This window comes from Alosa pseudoharengus, unplaced genomic scaffold, assembly GCF_046254945.1.
Source record: "Alosa pseudoharengus isolate Yale_2024_CS ecotype anadromous, Long Island Sound unplaced genomic scaffold, YU_APseudo_1.1 YU_APseudo_1.1_scf_12, whole genome shotgun sequence".
Taxonomy (NCBI): domain Eukaryota; kingdom Metazoa; phylum Chordata; class Actinopteri; order Clupeiformes; family Clupeidae; genus Alosa; species Alosa pseudoharengus.
Window position 1 is genome coordinate 28,379,261 of NW_027468587.1, and position 20,331 is coordinate 28,399,591.

The following is a 20,331-nucleotide window of genomic DNA, read 5'->3' on the forward strand; positions in this document are numbered from 1 at the left end:
ATTCAAGGCGTTGGTGTGAATGGAGAAGCGAAGGATTTGAGTTGCGAATTCCAAGTGCTGTCACAGACTACGGGATGGTTTACGTTTGATCACATGGAACGGAATTCACGTACACTTTACGCCTTTCTAGTCAGTTGTTCACATGGCATAAGCTTGGTAACTACGGTCGGCGAATCTACGTTGGAATTACAGTGAGCTCCTCAAAAGTAATTTCATGCCGATGTAGGCTACTATGTGACCAACCACGAAATCAAGAAAATATGGAGGGAGTACTTTATAAGTGGACAAACTACATCAGTGGTATGTTGATTTTCTGAATATGATTACTGACAAACGGCGTGTTTCATCGAATGTTTACATTTAGCAGCCTATTGCTCGTTAGCTAGCCAAGCAGCAGCAATGTAACGTTAGCTAAGAACAAGCTAACAAGTTAATCTATACTCGGCTAATTTGGCTAGCTTTCTAGATATCTATCTTAGGTGTTACTAAGTAAAGCAGCCGAAATTAAGCCACAATATTGAACACTTTGTCTCTTCGCATCCCTGGCTGGTCATCCAGCTCTTACAGTCAGTCGCCTAGTCGGTTGTAACTGTGTAGCGTCTTTAAGCCTATAACGTTAGCCAGTTAGCCTCTCTGTTTACAGGCTGTTTACTGTAGGTTGTGAAATTATCTGGTTGTGTTAACGTTACCCATATTTACAGTAGGCTAGTTTGCCAACATGCCTCAGTAATGTGACGTTAACCTAAATTAATTTAACTTTAGCTAAACGACAGTCAACGACGACAGTCGATTAGTCATAACATTTGTCGATGACAGATGTGATGATTTCGGTTATTTTCATGCAGTTATATAACGTTAAATTCAGGTTAAAGTAGCTTAGTTGGGCTAAATCAGTGACATCAAATAAAGTCTGATGACATCTTAGTAAGTCAGTCGTAACGTATCATAAACAGTCATAAAGTGGGGGGGGGGGGGACTCGGAGGACTGGTGTGTGCTGGTATTTAGTTAGAACTACAGCTGCGGCTCAGTGATGACAATACAGGCTGGACCTGCTCAACGCAATAGGTTTCACTTCACACATTTGGAAATTAGTTTGTCTACACACCCAGTTGTTCTAGTTTCTGCAGATCTCCAAAACTAAAACCCTCAAATCCTGCCTGGCTCCCAAATCTGGGTCAAGCTCCTCTGCAGAATGTCACTGCCCTAGTATTCTAACAGCAGGAAGTATAGCAGTTGCTATTACAGTTATATTCATTATAACAAATTCTGCAGCTTATTAAAATATGGGGACATCACAGAGAGTCATTAACTTGGTCAGTTGAGGCCATTGTCCCATGTTCTCATGTCAGGCTTCAGGGGCCTTGATGTAAAATGATTGACATGACAGAATAACAACAGAATGTGCCAGCACATGATGCGTTGCCACTCTGTCCTCTCAAACCTTCCCACACTGTCTTCTCCTCTCTCCAGGTTGGCAGCCGCGCTGGTTCGTGTTGGATGGCGGCACTCTGTCGTACTACGACTCCCAGGAGGAAGCCTGGAAGGGCTGCAAGGGCAGCATCAAGATCTCTGTCTGTGAGATCCAAGGTACAGCCTAGCTCTGTCTCTGTCTCTCTCTCTCTCTCTCTCTCTCTCTCTCTCTCTCTCTCTCTCTCTCTCTCTCTCTCTCTCTCTCTCTCTCTCTCTCTCTCTCTCTCTCTCTCTTAGTCATTGTCCCCCCCTGTCCCCCTCTCTGTGAGATCCAAAGTACGTACAGGGTGTCTCTCTCTCTGTTAACTGCTGGCAGTGCTGATAGTGTAGCACAGTGCTGGGTAACTGATAAGTGTGCAGACTCCGATTCATTCTCACATCAACTGGTGTGAACTAATAAGTGTGCAGACTCAGACTCACATGGACTGGTGATACTCCTCTGAGCTCATTCCTGACTCAGATAAAAGAACTGTCGCTCGGAACATGACACAGACATGGCAGCTGCTGATGATGCAGCAGTGCTGTGAGTCATGAGTGTGTCTGCTCTGAAAGATTCAAACTATTCAAAAAGCTTTATCACTTGATTACAGGATAGTGTCTTGGGTTTGAGGCTCATAGAGGCTTGGATTAGACTAAAAAAAAACACTCAGGTGGTTATCAGAGTTGGTGATCTAGTGAGATCCTGCCCTATCAGTGATCCAGTGAGATCTGGACCCCCTGTCAGTGATCCAGTGAGATCCTGACCCCCTTCTAAAAAAAGTCAGGTGGTTATCAGAGTTGGTGATCCAGTGAGATCCTGCCCCTATCAGTGATCTAGTAAGATCCTGTCCCCGTCAGTGATCTAGTGAGCTCCTCTCCACGTCAGTGATCTAGTGAGATCCTGTCCACGTCAGTGATCTAGTGAGGTCCTTTCCCCGTCAGTGATCTAGTGAGCTCCTGTCCACGTCAGTGATCTAGTGAGATCCTGTCCCTGTCAGTGATCTAGTGAGATCACTGCCCCGTCAGTGTCTTATCCAGTGACATCCTATTCCTGTGTCAGATTAAAAGTCCTCTAGTATTTATCACTGTTGAACACTGAATGCATTGCACCCCAGAGTGATTCAGAGTGACACACTGTCTCAGAGAACATCCAGTGAGATCCCAGATCCGGTTCAAGCTCCACTCTTTGTGTGTGTTTGTGTGTGTGTGTGTGTGTGTGTGTGTGTGTCCAGTGCACCCGTCAGACTTCACACGTGTGGACCTCACCATCCCTGGGGAGCAGTATTTCTACCTGCGCGCCATCAACGCGGCCGAGAGGCAGAAGTGGCTGGTGGCACTGGGCACCGCTAAGGCCTGCCTCACAGACAACCGCACCAAGAGAGAGAAGGGTGAGACACACACACACACACACACACACACACACACACACACCTCACAGACAACCGCACCAAGAGAGAGAAGGGTGAGACACACACACACACACACACACACACCTCACAGACAACCGCACCAAGAGAGAGAAGGGTGAGACACACACACACACACACACACACACACACACACACACACACACACACACACACACACACACACACACACACACACACATACCTCACCGACAACCGCACCAAGAGAGAGAAGGGTGAGACACAGACACACACACCTCACAGACAACCGCACCAAGAGAGAAAAGGGTGAGACACACACACACACACACACACACACACACACACACACACACACACACACACACACACACACACACACACACACATACCTCACCGACAACCGCACCAAAAGAGAGAAGGGTGTGAGACACGCACACACACACACAGCAGATGCATGCACACAAATACACACATGCTTATTGTGCCCTTCCTGTGTGAGCTGTGTGTGCATTAGAGGAAGAGGCATTTTGTGTAAAGTAAAGTGTGCTTGGATGAAGAGTCAAAAGATTGTTTCAAAAGGTGGTTGACATGATCTTAAATAGCCAATCAAATGGCGCCTCTCCCTTTGGTACTCCTTAAGTATGCAGAATAGTGTTGGGCTCAGTCTGAGACACTTCATAAAGTATGCAGAATAGTGTTGGGCTAAGTCTGAGACACTTCATAAAGTATGCAGAATAGTGTTGGGCTAAGTCTGAGACACTTCATAAAGTATGCAGAATAGTGTTGGGCTAAGTCTGAGACACTTCATAAAGTATGCAGAATAGTGTTGGGCTAAGTCTGAGACACTTCATAAAGTATGCAGAATAGTGTTCAGTGCATGTGCCTTTAAACTGCTATTTGTGTGCGTGTGTGTGTGTGTACAGAGCTTCAGGAGAACACAGAGGCACTGAAGACCAAGATGTCGGAGCTGCGTCTGTACTGTGACCTCCTGCTCCAGCAGGTCAACAAGATCAAAGACAGTCCAGATGTAGACCTGCCACTCTCCACAGAGGTGTGTATATATATACACACACAGACCCATACACACACATTCCATGCTAGGGATTACTGTCTTTCCTCTCAACACACCTCTGCACACACACACACACACACACACACACACACACACACACACTCCTTCAGCTTTTCACTCAAGGGAAGAGCCACACACACCTCTAATTCACACACATAGTGTTTGGGTCATGAACTAAACATATACCAAAACTACTGTCTACTGTCTTTCTGTACACACACACTCACATACACACCATATACCAGAGCTACTGGGTTTCTGTACACACATACTGTACTGTACATGTGCACACACACACACACACAAAGTTACACATATGTAATTAGCTTAGTCACATGATGCTTATTTGAAGATACCTGACCTAAAATTAATGGACATTCACCTTGTTTGTGTGTGTGTGTGTGTGTGCGTGTGCGTGTGCGTGCATGTGCGCGTGTGTTTGTGTGTGTGTGCGTGCATGTGCGTGCCAGGCGGGTGGGGACATGGGCGGTCTGGTGAAGTCCACCTGCAGCACATTTCTGAGGACACTGGAGGAGTGCATGCAGATCGCAAGCCGAACTTTCAACCCTGACCTCCTGACCCTGAGCCCCCCGGGGTCACCCCCCATCGCCGCCGTCAAGCCCCAGAAGGTACCGGCCGGGAGAGAGAGACACAGTGTGTGTGTGTGTGTGTGTGTGAGAAACAGTGAGCAAATGATTATTCCCACAAAGACGATCACATTATGCCCCAATAATAAACCCTGGGTGAGTAGATCACTTGAGCATGTTCTTAATAAGGAAAAAATAGCTTTCCAACAGAGTGACATACACCAAAGAAAAGATGCTCAAAGGATGGTGAGGAAGGAAATAAAATGGGCCAAAATCCAGTTTAAGGACAGGGTGGAAGATGAGCTAAGAATGGCAATGCTACCTGTGCTTGGAGAGGGATTAAGGCTATGCTGGGCATGAGTGATAAGAACAAAGGGGCGGTTACATCCAGAGGTGTAGTGGTAAAATAAGAGCTGTGTGCGTGTGTGTGTGCGTGTGTGTGTGCGTGTGTGTGTGCGTGCGTGTGTGCGTGCGTGTGTGCGTGCGTGCGTGTGCAGGGGTGTAGTGGTAAAATAACATGTAGGTAAACTATGAATTCTGTGATCTTGGTGCGCCATTGCGGTATCAGATTTTTAAAAAAGGCATTCAGAACATGTTGGGTGATGGTGGAGGTTATTGTACAATGTTTATAACAATACCAATGATATTAAATGGCTCATAGAGTGTTGATGAGTGTACATATTGTGAATGTGGATAATACAGTGTGATTTTTGAATGTTAAACTTGCTGAATTGGTGACTCCAGGCTCTGACCTCTCTGGTGATGAAAGGGTTTGAGCATATTCAAAGAGTTTACTTTTCATGACTCAGGCCATGATGGATCCACTCCAATTTGCATATTTACCAAGTAAGGGGGTTGAAGATGCCATTAAGGCATGTCAATTCAATGCAACAGTGTAGGTGTGTGCGTGTGTGTGCGAAACGGTGTGTATGTGCATGCGCCTGTGCCTGTGCGCGTGCGTGTGGTGTGTGAAACATTGTGTGTGTGTGTGTGTGCGTGCCCGCTTGTGGTTTGTGTAACAGCTTGACGTGGTATTATTCCCTAACAGGTGAGGCCCATTAATCAGACCAGTCCACACCTTGGTCACAGGTAAGCCAGATTCACCACACAACCATACTGTGATGATGATGATGATGATGATGGTCATGATAATGGTGATTAGGATACAGTAAGGGATGATGATGTGGGTGGTGATGGTGGTGTGGGTGGTGATGGTGATGGTGATGGTGGTGAGGGTGGAGATAGTGATGGTGATGGTGGTGTGGGTGGTGATAGTGATGGTGGTGTAGGTGGTGATAGTGATGGTGGTGTGGGTGATGATAGTGATGGTGGTACTGGTGGTGTGGGTGGTGATAGTGATGATTATGATAATTATGGTGTGTGTGTGTGTTGTGTAGGAAGCGAGAGGCGAGCAGTTCTTCTCAGTCGGAGCTGACCGGCCTGCCTGAGGCGGGGTTAGCTGCGACTGACGCCGGACCAAAGGCTGATCCTTCACCTGAGCCCCCACACACACCCACCACCGGACCAGAGGACACTCACACACACGCTTCAGGTAGAACACACACACACACACACACACACACACACACACACACACACACCCTCAGGACCAGAGGACACTCACACACACACACGCTTCAGCTTAAACACACACACACTCACACACACACACACACACACACACACACACACACACACACACACACCCTCAGGACCAGAGGACACTCACACACATGCTTCAGGTAAAACACACACACACACACACACACACACACACACACACACACACAGGACCAGAGGACACACACGCACGTTTCAGGTAAAACACACACGCACTCACTCACTCACTCACTCACCCCCCCCCCCCCCCCCACCCAAGTCACTCAGTTTGCTCATGTGGGCCTATTTGTGTGTGTGTCTTTATGTACTGTACGTCTGTGTACTTGCTTGTGTGTACACGGTGTGCAAAATGTATGTGTGTGTGTCTCTCTCTCCCTCTCTCTGTGTGTGTGTGTGTCTTGTAGAGGAACTCAAGTCCCCAGATGTCCCCCCGACCGCCCCTCAGAGTTCCGACGCTGTTGTGCAGGAGGAGCATGACTCAGGCCACACCCACACACAGGTAGAGGGAGGGGCCAACAAGGGCTCCACTGAGCAACCTCCAATGGAGGAGAAGGAGGCGGAACAGGAAGAGGACTGCAACCAATCAGGGGAGGAGGAGGAGGATGAGGAGGAAGGGGTGGATACATTCTTCAGCACCATGAGCCACAGGTACCAGGACGCACCTGAGTGAGCATCGTCATGGCGGCAGGAGTATTGTTGCCGTGGCGATGGCTGCAGGGATGAGGACTGTTGTTGCCATGGCGGCAGGAGTGGTGTTGCCGTGGCGTGTGAACTTTGAACTGGTGAGGACTGTTGTTGCCATAGCGGCAGGAGTGGTGTTGCCGTGGCGTGTGAACTTTGAACTGGTGAAAACAGCTCGAAAAACGACTTGAATGGACAAATAGAACGCAGCATTAGTGAGAAACAGGCTGGTAGCACACACTGCAGCCACACCACAGTGGGGTGTGTGAGTGTGTGAGCGAATGAGTGAGCGAGCACATAAGCTCATAGCCTTAGTCGCCTTAGCTATGCAGTGGTACAGTATTCTTAAAGCTGTGAGTGGTTAAAGTGTGTGTGTGTGTGTCAGTGGGAGAGATTTCAGAGGTAGGTGTGTGTATTATAGTGGTTCTAGATATTCAGTATTACATTATGGCAGTCCAATACTATGGCACTGATGGGATGAGCCGTGTGTGTGTGTGTGTGTGTGTGTGTGTGTGTGTGTGTGTGTGTGTGTGTGTGTGTGTGTGTGTGTGTGTGTGTGTGTGTGTTTGGGTATTATTTGTGAGCTGATGAGTGTGTTCTGTTCTGATCACTTGACCCCCTACACACACTCTCAGGATGGCTTCTCAACTGTGACCTCGCTGGTAATGTGTGTTTTTGTCCAGAGTGTGTTTTTGTTTTTCTGTTTTCCGTTTATGGTTCTCTGTCTCTTCCTGATTAGTTTGCTCTCTTCTGCAGTCGCTTAACATACATCTGACCTTCATGCACCACTGACAACCTCCACACACACACACACACACACACACACAGACACACACACAGACACACACACACACACACACACACAATAAAAAGCTCATATCTGGCTAAGGAAATGAGATGAGATTAAGATCTGTGGAATGACATTGATACCGAGACTGTGTTATCTGAGATGCACATGCACAGATGCCAGGATCCTGTGGTGTTTTACATTACCTCCGTTTCATTCGAGATAGCTGCACTGCAGAAACCGGAGATCAAATGAAATGTCAGAAAAGTCATACAAAGTCATATTTAGATTTGTGGTTAATCTGAAAGTCATATTTAGGTCTGTTGTTAATCTCAAATATGGGATTTTAATCTCAGGTCCGTGATAATAATTTAATCTGGTTAATGTTCATTCCGATTCCGGCCACTGATAATAGAAATGTATTGATTCTGTTTTCTGGTAAATGATTTGATCTCTGATTTTAGTTGGGTTCCACACACCACTTAACCTGACTCTCGCCAGATGAATTTCGTTCTGCTTAGCTCCGCCTAGCTTCACTCACATCCATCTGGGACCTCTTCTATTGAGAGTGATTTCTGCACCCGATTTTATGGTACAGCCAATCAGGACGCAGGGCGGGAGTTTCATAGACGTGACGTAGCGTAGAAACGACTGTGAGACTGTTATCAGCGTCACGGGTTGGCTTCGATGTGAGTGGTTGAAGTAGCTTGTCAATAGATGACGGACAAGTGGCTTATTCAATCATATGCAAGCATTTTTTGATTAGGCCCAGCCTTCTGAAGCAACACTCCAATTGATTGGTCCCAGATGGATGAGTGGAGCTAGGCGGAACGAAATTCATCTGGCGAGAGTCAGGTTACACACCACTGACATTGATGAGAATTTAGCGCTTGATAAATGTGAACATATGTGATCTCATTGAGTTGTCAACAGACATGTAGTTACATTAGTTGTCCACAGAAACAATGGCTTCACGAGAAGAATGCACCAATATCAGAATGTCCTTATGAATGGGTTTGGTAGCTGAGGAGTGTGCTTAACGTGTGGAACATGTAGCCCTAGTTATGTCTAATGTATACACACACACACACACACACACACACACACACACACACACACACACACACACACACACACACATTTAATTATTTATTTAAATCCACAAATCATATTACAATAGGCAGGATTCAAATATTTCAAAAGATAGGATACGGCTTTGTCACTCAATGATATTCAGGGGTACAAAAAACATCTCCTGCGCCATACTGCAAGGCTGCCTATAACTGCAGATATGGAGCAAAACTTTGCTAGCTGTTTTATTTTTCTGCTGGAGAGCCCTGCCAGCCTTAACCCACTCACACACACACACACACACACACACACACACACACACACACACACATTCCATGAAATTCTTTTATTAGGATAGCCCCTTGAGATGTACCATCTCGTTTTCGAGGGGGTCCAGGACAAAATATAACAGAAACAAGACACACATATGGACACAATACATAACAGAAAAACAGAACAAAACAAGACAAACAACACAACAAACTCAAAACAAACAACAACAACAAAAACACACAGAGCCTACAATTACAACATAATAAACAACAGGGAATAATGAACATTCAGAATATATCCAAGCGTTACTGTAAATAAAAATGAAAAGAATAAAAAGATTGAGTGCATCAGTAGCTAAAAAAAATTGGTTCAGTAGCTAGAAATTTATGAGAAAATAGTTACACACACACACACACACACACACACACACACACACACGTACTGTACACGTACACACATACACATACATGCGCACACACACACACACACACACACACACACACACACAGGTACACACACACTTACTGTACACACACACATACACATATACACACAATATACACACACATACGCATACACATACGCATACACATACACACACACATATACACACGTGTATACACATATACACACGTACACACACACACACACATACACATACACATATACACACGTGTACACACACACACACACACACACATACACATACATGCGCACACACACACACTTACTGTACACATAGACACATACACATATACACACAATATACACACACACATACACACTTACTGTACACATAGACACATACACATATACACACAATATACACACACACATACGCATACACACACATACACACACATACACACACATACACACACACACACATGTACTGTACACGTACACACACACACACACACGTACACACACACATGTACACACACACACACACACACACACACGTACTGTACACGAACACACACACACACACACACACACACTTAATGTACACATACACGCACACATACAGATATACACACAATAATAATACACATACACATACAGACACACACGTACGCGCACACACACACACACACACACACACACACACACACACACACACACACACACACGTACTGTACACGTACTGTATACAGACACACACACACACAGTTCCAGTTCTGTTTCTAGTTGTTCCATCATACACTAATGTACTGGGGTGAATCTGACCGCATGGGTCCTTGTGCTCTCTTTTGTCACCTTCATTCAGTTATGACCTGTCTATGTGTGTTGTGTGTGTGTTTTGATCATGTTTGTGTGTGTGTGTGTGTGTCTGCTCTGGTTTGATTTTGGTTTGGTGTGTGTGCTTGTCTTCTGATTTGTTTTGTTTTGTTTCATACCCGTGTGTGTGTGTGTGTGTGTGTGTGTGTGTGTGCGGTTTGTTTTAATCTGATGATGTTATGCTCATGTAAATCATTATCTGAAATAAAGGCATGTCATTGGACTCCGTCCTGATTATTCTCTTGTGTGTGTGTGTGTGTGTGTGTGTGTGTGTGTGTGTGTGTGTGTGTGTGTGTGTGTGTGTTCTAGATTTAGTGATATAACCCTGGAGGAGGACTCTGGGATTCCCACTCAGGCTTTTCTGGACTCTTGCTATGCTATAGTACCTGTATTAGGTAGGTCTCCTCCCTCCCTCCCTCCCTCCCTCTTCTCCATCTCTCTATCCCTCTCTCTTCTCCTCCATCTCTCTATCCCTACCTCCCTTCACTCATCCATCTCTCTATCCCTCCCTCCCTCCCTCTACTCCTTCATCTCTCTATCCCTCTAGACATCTGCATGTTCCAATGGTGGCCTAACTCCCTTATGAAATGTTATTCTCCTCTCCTCTCTCCCTCCCTCTCTATCCCTTTGTCTCTCTGTCTCTATCCCTCTTTCCCTCTCTGCTTCTCCATCCCTCTCTCCCTCCCTCTAGATGTCTGCATGATTCAGTGGTGGCCTAACCTTATGCTCCTCTTCCCTCTCTCCATCTCTCTGTATTCTCATCCCTCGCTCCATCCATCTCTCTGTATTCTCATCCCTCTCTCCTCTATCTCTACATTCCTGCTGATGTTCTGTGGTGTAAGCATGGTGTGAGGGTGTAAGCGTGGTATGAGGGTGTAAGCGTGGTATGAGGGTGGAGGGGTGGTGTGAGGGTGGAGGGGTAGTGGAGGGGTGGTGTGAGGGTAGAGGGGTAGTGGAGGGGTGGTGTGAGGGTAGAGGGGTAGTGGAGGGGTGGTGTGTGGATAGAGGGGTAGTGGAGGGGTGGTGTGAGGGTGGAGGAGTGGAGGGGTAGTGTGAGGGTGGAGGGGTGGTGTGAGGGTGGAAGGGTGGTGGGGTAGTGGAGGGGTAGTGTGAGGGTGGAAGGGTGGTGGGGTAGTGGAGGGGTGGTGTGAGGGTGGTGTAAGCATGATGTATGGATGATGTTCTGTGGTGTAAGCGTGGTGTAAGGGTGGTGTGAGGGTGGAGGGGTGGTGTGAGGGTGGAGGGGTGGTGTGAGGGTGGTGTAAGCATGATGTATGGATGATGTTCTGTGGTGTAAGCGGGGTGTAGTCAAGTCAAGTTTATTTATAATAGCGCTTTTCATACACAGAGGTCATTCAATGTGCTTTACATAAACACAAGCAAACAGGAATAGCTAATAAAAGCATAGAAGGGCAACAGTCAAAGAATAGTTCAAAAAGAGTAAGATAAAAAAGTAAAGATCATAATAAAAAATAAAAACCAGGAGGAGAGTGTAAGTGTGGTGATGGACCTATCACTGTGTTCGACACCACTGGTTATGTTGCTGTTCCGTATTGAAATGAACCATACGGATGAGCAGCATTTGGTGGTGTAGATGCCAGTGTCCTATTGGCCTGAGTTTACTGATGCCATGGGTCATCTGGGCAGTCAGGTCCCAGAGCAGTTGATCTGACCTCATCTGATCTGGTGTTAGTCTTAAAACCTACCTACTGAGGCTTAGAACTAAATTCTTAGATGATCTGGTGTTAGTCTTAAAACCCTACCTGCTGATTTAGGACTATATCCTGATTAATTTAGCAAACTGATCACACACACACACACAGGGTGTGTTCGAAACGGGTAAAGTTGCTGCCTTTTAAGATATCTAACTGGGGAGCAAGGCAGCAAGTGCAGTTCGAAACCGAAAACACAAATTCTGCTGCCTTTTAAGATATCTTAGAATTCCCGGTCATTTTTGGAGGCAGCATCGATGCACACTTCATGCTCCCTCCTACCCATAATCCCTTGCGGCAATGTCTGAAACAGCTGTGAAAGGTAAACAAACATGGCGGATGACATCGGTAATGGCTGCTGAATCTGTTTAAAATGTCATTTGTGTGACCTTATTTTGCTTAGATTTGTAGATTAGAGATGAGAAATAAACAATTTACTATCTGATTATGCCATTGTTGTAACCATTAATAGCGTCTGGTCTGATATATCTGCCGGCCGTAAAACTAATTTATACCGTTAGCCTGCTAGCTTACGTAAGCTAATTTAGTTTAACGTCAGGCCTTTGCTAACGTCATACCGTAGTGTTAACCAAAGATTCTAGAGTTACGCTCATTTTTAAAAGATGCATTTAATCCAAAGTAATCTAGTGAGACAGCTCTCTATGTAGGGAGGGAGGCAGTAGGCAACTGTCTCCCGTTTCGAACACACCCACAGTCAACTAGATTAACTAATCTTCATTATGAATGTCCTTTCATAATTGGTTAGTACCAGCCTGTGAAGGGGGTCCATCCTGTGGCATTGCCGTGGGTGATGATGAATGCTTTTCTCTCCTCAGATAAACTGGGGCCCACTGTGTTTGCTCCTGTTAAAATAGACTTTGTGGGGAACATCAAGGTAAGTCCACGCCTCACCAACATGATGTCCATGTGTTCAGTTTAAAGGTAATAATATAAACATAATGTTCATGTGTTTAAGTTTAAAGGTAATAATATAAACATAATGGTCATGCGTTTAAGTTTAAAAGGTGCGTGCACACTGCCCAGTCGATGCTCAACTAACTTTGTTTGGCAGTACTTCAGTCATGTTCAGAAAGCCAACTTCCAGCTCCAGACAGTAAATCTGTTAAAAGACTCTAGAACAGTCAAACTCAACAAACAGCAACAGTCACAGACCGATGGTGCACACTGACCCAAATGTTGGTGTTTGTTGGTGTTTGTTGGGGCGCTGTGCACCTTAACTCACATACTCATCAGCATGCATCACTCTCCCCACACCTCTCTTCTCCTCCTTTCTCTCCTTTCCTCTCCTCCTCCTCTCCTTTCCTCCTTCTTTCCTCTCCTTTCCTCTCCTCTCCTCCTCCTTTCCTCTCCTCTCCTCTCCTCCTCTTCTCTCATTTTCTCCTCTGCTCTCTCCTCCTGTTTTCTCCTCCTTCTCTTCTCTCCTCTTCTCTTCATTCCTCTCTTCTCTTCTCTTCCCCCTGTTCTCTCCTCTCCTCCTCTTCAATTATCTTCTCCTTTTCTCTCCTCCTCTCCTCTTCATTCCTCTCCCCATACCCGTTCATCAGTACTTCAGTGAGTGTCCACACGAGGGCAATGTCTGCTAATAATTGTCTATCCGGCTGACGGAGCCTGCCGCCTTGAGCACGCCCAGTAAAGAGCCAGCACACATCCCTCGTGCTGAACACAGCACACTCACACAAAACTCACTGTGTTCACATGCGCTAACACACAATCCACGCCTCTGGTCTCACTGGCCTCTGAGCGTAATCCATTGTGAAAGTGTCATATTTGAATACATGGCATGACATCACATGATGATGCTTTATTTTTGCATGTCCATACTAAATATAGAAATATCAACACAAAACACACCTTCTAAACCAGATAGTTCCGGTCCTTGATTATGATTGGTTGAATCACGTTTGATGCTGTTGTATAATCCAGCACAACCCCACACGTTAAACACATTGTGTTCTATATTACTGCGCCACCCCAACTTTTGATATAAAAGTTAAAGTTGCTCCTTCTCCTTGTCAACCTTTCTGATAGAGGAAATATATTTCTTGGCAGAAGAATAATTATCTATGAATACATCATTACATTTCTTGTTGCTGTGCCTTTATTTTATGAAATCCTGGCAGATATATGTAGTAACCATTTTAGAAAAGCAATAAGCCCAAGAGACCTTGTTTATACTGATTTTAGAACGATTTTAGAACAGCTAAGGGCAGTTAGGCTCTCTGCTTGGACAGCTAAGGGCAGTTAGGCTCTCCGCTTGGGCAGCTAAGGACAGCCTACGGCCTATCGGCTTATTGCTTAAGTCACACACCCACTCTCTGTCTCATATACTCAACTTCTCTCCTCTCCCTCTCCTTGCCTCTCCCCTCCCCTCTCCTCCTCTCACCTCTCCTTTCCTCCTCTCTCCTCTCCTGTCCCCTCTCTTCTCTCCTCTCTCCTCCTCTCTCCTCTCCTGTCTAGCACAGGGCACTCTAATCAAATTCACTCCCATTAAAACTCACTGCCCTGTACACAACCCTGAGCCTGTCTGAACAACACACACACACACACACACACACACACACACACACACACACACACACCTTTATTTATATCCATAAAGGTCTCTGCAACTCTGAGAAGCACTTTGCTCTCCTGACACAATTATGCTTTATAAATATAAAAAAGGAATGAAGTCCTTGTTCTTGTTGAAATTGGATTTCTGATGGCGGAGCACTGATGTTGCATAAGGGTAATTATAGAATCCTACCAGACAAACTGCTGGACACACACACACACACAGAGGACCCGGTTAGTTGTGACACACACACACACACATTCAGACTAACGCACACCCACATTCAGACTAACACACACACACGCACACAAACACACAGAGACTAATTCACACACACTCAGACTAACACACACACACACTGTCTCCCCCTACAGAAGATCCAGCAGAAGCTGCAGACGGCCCCGGCGAGCATGGCGACGCTGCAGGCCATGGTGCTGCACGAGCTGCAGGCTGAGGAGGCGCAGGTACGCAACTCCGCCACCGAGGCCCTGCTCTGGCTCCGACGCGGCCTGCGCTTCCTATGGGACTTCCTGTCCGAGGTGCACGCCGGCCAGCATAACATTCACGGGGCGCTGAGTGAGTTGCGCGCGTACACACACACACACACACACACACACACACACACACACACACACACACACACACACACACACACACACACACACACACACCAAACACCCAAAACAGGCTAGCATGACATCCATAGGGCGCTGAATGAGTTACACACACACATACACACACACACACACACACACACACACACACACACACACACACACACACACACACACACACACTAAACACCCAAAACAGGCTAGCATGACATCCATAGGGCGCTGAATGAGTTACACACACACATACACACACACACACACACACACACACACACACACACACACACACACACACATTCTGCCAGCATGAGTGACTGTATACAGCTGCTGAAGTGACCAGTAGCATTGTGATTCTATCCCATAATGCATTGTGCTTGCAGATAACGCCTACGGACGAACTCTGAGGCAGTACCACGGCTGGGTCATCAGAGGGGTGTTTGCAGTGAGTCTTACTTACGAGACACTACCCAGACACACACACACACACACCACCCACACACACACAGAGTGTCCGTGTGTATAATGTGTGTATATAATACGTGTTTGTGTGTATAATGTGTGGATATAATATGTGTGTGTGCGTGTGTGTAGTTGGCGCTGCGCGCGGCGCCCTCCTATGGTGCGTTTGCGTCAGCGCTGGTCATGCAGGAGGGCGACGAGCTGAAGGAGGGTTTCAGAGCAGCCATGAGACGAGACCTGGGCGTCTACCTGCCCGCCATGCAGCAGCAGCTGGACATCCTGGATGCCCTGTACGACCAACACAGCCTCGAGTCCGACGAGGTGGTGTAAGCGAACCACACGGGACCATCCCCCACGTGCGTGTGTGTTTGTGTGGGATGGTGATCTCTGTGGTGTGTGTGTGTATCTGGGGGCATGATGCCCTGATGGCAGGCTGCTGGCAGTTTGCCCACCACGGTACCGAACGCTGGCAATCTCATCTCACTGTGCAGAGTTGCAGAGTTGCTGACACATGAAGGAAGACGTGTGTTTGTGTTTGTGTTTGTGTTTGTGTTTGTGTGTGTGTGTGTGTGTGTGTGTGTGTGTGTGTGTGTGTGTGTGTGCGTGTGTGCGCGCGTGTGTGCACGCCTCCTCTCCTCTCCTCAGTGCTCCAAACCAGCCTGCAGGCTATGCCTTGTCTACTACTACTAGGGCTGCTTGATAGTGTTATTGTTAACCACATTCCGTCTTAAACTGTACAACACACACACACACACACACGCACTCACACGTACGCACACACACACATTCTCCTGTATCATGAGTTTACAGCAGCCCATCAGCTCCTTGATTTCCGGTCTGGGAGAGAAGAGAGGCATCCACTCTGCGTCCACTCTCTCCTTTAACGGAGGCTGTGTCCACTCTTTGACCAGCCACACACCCATTCCTTGCCTTCCCACAGCAGTTCTTAATTATTCTTAATTATTCATTATGTCCTTAGTATTGCTGCCTCTGGATGTTGTTTTAGTTTTTATTTATGTTTTTACTGTTGGCCAAACGAGGCGCCGGCCTTGTGGCACATGGGCGCCAGAGAGCGAGGGGGCCAAATTTGGACCCAGAGGAACCAGAACTTTCAGAACTGACAGAGTCCTCAATGGCAGGAGAGTTCTGACTCTTCGCAGCGGCGTCACGGCACCTTACGATGCTCAGAACTCCGAACTCTGGAAGGATGAGCTGTGGAGCGCAAGAACAAATGCACAGAACCCTGGAATGAAGCATCTCAAACCCCCAAGCTGCAGAGAGGAACGCTGGGAGAACTTCCTAGAGAGAAGCAGTGCTATCTTCCTGCACCGCAGGTGTCCCAAGCAGCATGACGCACAATGAAGCTCACTTTCATTCAGGAACAACCTTATTTATTATTATTAAGATATTAATGTAAGTTAAACGCATACGAATCCGTCATCACTTAATGCACTAACATAAAACATTATGCTTTCTCTCATGTATCGCATGTTTGTATAGCATGTCAGGACGTGAGATGTTCTAGACCAGAGGACAGAGAGAGAGAGTGTGTTATTTTAATCTGAGTCTAATGTAAACCTTGAAATCATCAGGAGGGGGTGTTGGTCTTGGTGTTGGATAAATCATGATCAGACAAACAAATTGAACTGAGAGTTTCTTCCGCGCCTGCTCAAAACCATACTTTACATCTCCAAACTCTTTTTCTCCTCCACCCAACTTCAAAGCATTCTGGGAAATGTAGTGAATCCAAGTTTAACAAGGAAACACATTTTCAGTTCCTACACTAATATCATTTGAGTAGTGTTTGCACACTGCCCCAAACAAACCCCAACTCTTGGGACCGTGTGCATGGTCAGCCTCTGTTGTTTGGTGTTTGTTTGATGGAGTTATTGGAGTTTGACATGACCAAATGTCAGTCTTTTCAATTACTTTTGGACATGTCAAACTCAAACAACTCCATCCAGCAGACTCATTGTGCACACTGACCCAAATGTTGGTGTTTGTTGGGATAGTGTGTCAACAGGCTGCAGTCCATTTCTTCTCCTTTTTTATTTAATTGACCATCAGAGCTCCCTGCAGCGTGACCATGAAGGCCGTCAGTGAGATCAGTGCTGCTGGCTACGTAGTGAGATCTCCCATGATGTCGACCGTATGACTGACCAGTGCTGCTGGCTACGTAGTGAGATCTCCCATGATGTCGACCGTATGACTGACCAGAGCGGCCAGGCTGGCTCTGCTCATGGACTTCTCCTGCCGTCATAATTCCATATGAAATTATAATTGTGCAATGTGAATAATTTTTTTATGTAAAACTTAACACTGTACTTAACCTGTACTTTTCATAAAAATCTGCCTAACAACGCCTTTATCTGTCATCTTTGAAATGTGTGACTGCCTAGCATTGTGTGTGTGTGTGTGTGAGAGAGAGAGAGAGAGAGAGAATCAGACCATGTCTGAATTGGAATAATAAAGTACAATCACAAAGAAGTTCCTACAGTATTATAACATAATATTGTTAATATGAGAATAATGGCACAATGAGCCCAGTAATATACCCAGTGCTCAATGAATCATTCAGTTTCAACACTACAGTTGGCTTTATAATGAAAAGGCCCTAGATGCCCACACTCACCACACAGGATTATTCTGCCCGCACGGGATTATTCTGCCCGCACTCACCACACAGGATTATTCTGCCCGCACTCACCACACAGGATTATTCTGCGCACTCTCACCACACAGGATTATTCTGCCTGCAGCCTGAGATGGCCAGGCTCCCTGATGATGAAATTGGTCATGACAGTGAGGCTCTTAGCTGTGGCAGCGCAGTGCAGTGAGGCTCTTAGCTGTGGCAGTGCAGTGTGTGTGTGCCTTCACTTTATCTACCTGACTCCAGTCCCCACACAAGGTGCTGCCAGAATGAGCAGAGGATACTGATGTCCCCCTACATCTGTGTGTGTATGTATGTATGTGTGTGTGCTCCCTCATGGGTGAGATTCATGCTGCTGTTTCACAACTGTGTGTGTGTGTGTGTGTTCGGTGTGGCTTGAGATCCTCTCCACCAGTTGGTGTGTGTGTGTGCTGGTGCCAGTTGGCTCCTTTCCTGGGCCAGTGCTGCTTGTGTTCTACATGACACACATAGCTCCCTTTGGGTCACGGGTTCCACTGGACACAGACTACACACACACATGCTCTCCTCTGGGTCACAGGATTGCTCAGGGATGCCACTCTCACATACTCGCTCTCCCACAAATGTTTTTCCACACAAGCAAACAAACACTGAAACACACACACACACTGGTATTACTGGGACTCTGTTGACACCTGATCATTTGTTAATCACTGGAAAATAGACCAGGCCCTCACTGAAACACACACTCATGCACATACACATTTACACACATACACACACTCACTCATGCACAAACACATTTAGACACACACATACACTCACTTTTGCACAAACACATTTAGACACACACACACACACTCATGCACATACACATTTAGACACACACGCATGCACACACACACTCATGCACATACACATTTAGACACACACGCATGCACACACACACACACACATACACACACATGCCTTCCTCTGGGTCAAAGGTTTGCGCTGGGACTCCATTGACAGCTGCTCATCTGTTTACCTCTGGACGGGAGAATGGACGTTGTTACGGTTCCCCACAGGAAAACCGCCACATGGTCTAACTCTTCGACAGTCGTCATTCTAACACAAGCAACTGTAAGCCTAGAGAGGGGAAAAACAGAAGTTACCAGTTATCAAAAACACAAAATAAAAATAAAGCTATCAGAAGCTGCAACAAGCTTACAAAAATGCAGATAATCCTTAGCAGTAATTTCAAGTGGCCAACAAAAAGGACCAAGTGCGCTGAAATAAGGTTACCAACATTCAAAAGTTTGATCAAGCACACAAACAGATACAGCTATATGATTCTGCAAAAAAGTTTGAATACTATACAAAAGGTAGAGAAGTAACGTTAGTCTACCACATACACTTCAATAACAAAGCGCTGCAAAAGTGACGCAAAAACAAATATAGGCAAGGCCTATTTAAAAAAGGGATGAACGGCACACATAAACAATGTGAAAAGTGCAAAAAGGAACAACAGTGCATTAAACTGAACCAGTGGCGTCCCAACCTCCCTAAACTGAAGCTCTAAGCCTGGCTGTCTTCTGGCCGTACTGAGCTCGAGGCCTCTCCGGACTCCCTCCTCAGATATTGCCTGAAAAAAATGAAAAACAGCACCGCAATTTCCCAAGGAAACTCCACTAATCCAGGCATGCACTTACCGTGTCAGTTCCGCACACACGCAAAAACGGGAAAGCACCAAAAAACAAAAAGTCGGTCAAAAGTGTCCCGGACGAGCACCCAAATAACTTATGTTACGGTTCCCCAGAGGAAAACTGCCACATAAATTGGAGAACAACAACTGGATTAAGGCTCAAAAGGGGTATTTATTTACGTTCCCTAAAAAGGGCAAAAAGCAGGCTCAAAAACCGGCAACACTCAAAAGATGTTAAACGACCAGTTTCGGCGAAGTGGTAACCAGCCAGAAAAACCCAGGGTATGGTCTGCAGACCAGGTCCAAAAAAGCCTTTTAACCCTTAAAGGTGTAGGTTTTTGAACGTTCTAAATTCCGCAACAATTGAAGGTTCTAAAATTCTATGTTGAATTCAATGAACCCAGATATTCTTTAGAACGTTAATTTCCCAACATTCCCGTCACACCGG

General features: G+C 46.2%; 1 protein-coding gene across 3 annotated transcripts; it reads left to right on the forward strand.

The window, feature by feature from the left end:
• The first annotated feature begins 21 nt into the window (after window positions 1–21).
• On the forward strand, window positions 22–17,930 carry plekha8 (pleckstrin homology domain containing, family A (phosphoinositide binding specific) member 8). 3 transcript variants are annotated; one of them, XM_076280661.1, is made up of 13 exons: window positions 22–300; window positions 1,472–1,588; window positions 2,683–2,838; window positions 3,762–3,889; window positions 4,381–4,539; window positions 5,546–5,586; window positions 5,895–6,049; window positions 6,522–6,765; window positions 10,520–10,605; window positions 12,759–12,817; window positions 14,872–15,073; window positions 15,492–15,553; window positions 15,703–17,930. In XM_076280661.1, exons 1-13 carry the CDS (start codon window positions 261–263, stop codon window positions 15,898–15,900), a joined length of 1,647 nt encoding a protein of 548 aa, XP_076136776.1. In that variant the 5' UTR covers window positions 22–260; the 3' UTR covers window positions 15,901–17,930. The 3 variants fall into 3 exon arrangements, with proteins under 3 accessions (XP_076136776.1, XP_076136778.1, XP_076136777.1); XM_076280663.1 differs by lacking the exons at window positions 22–300; window positions 1,472–1,588; window positions 2,683–2,838 and adding an exon at window positions 2,950–2,974; XM_076280662.1 differs by lacking the exons at window positions 22–300; window positions 1,472–1,588; window positions 2,683–2,838 and adding an exon at window positions 3,074–3,092.
• The last annotated feature ends 2,401 nt before the right edge of the window (window positions 17,931–20,331 follow it).

Excerpts from the sequence above, each read along its gene's own strand:
- plekha8 (XM_076280661.1), top strand. The coding sequence starts at position 261 with ATGGAGGGAGTACTTTATAAGTGGACAAACTACATCAGTG. Across the intron at positions 3,890-4,380 it reads ACCTGCCACTCTCCACAGAG|GCGGGTGGGGACATGGGCGG; the intron begins GTGTGTATATAT and ends TGTGCGTGCCAG. Across the intron at positions 5,587-5,894 it reads AGTCCACACCTTGGTCACAG|GAAGCGAGAGGCGAGCAGTT; the intron begins GTAAGCCAGATT and ends TGTGTTGTGTAG.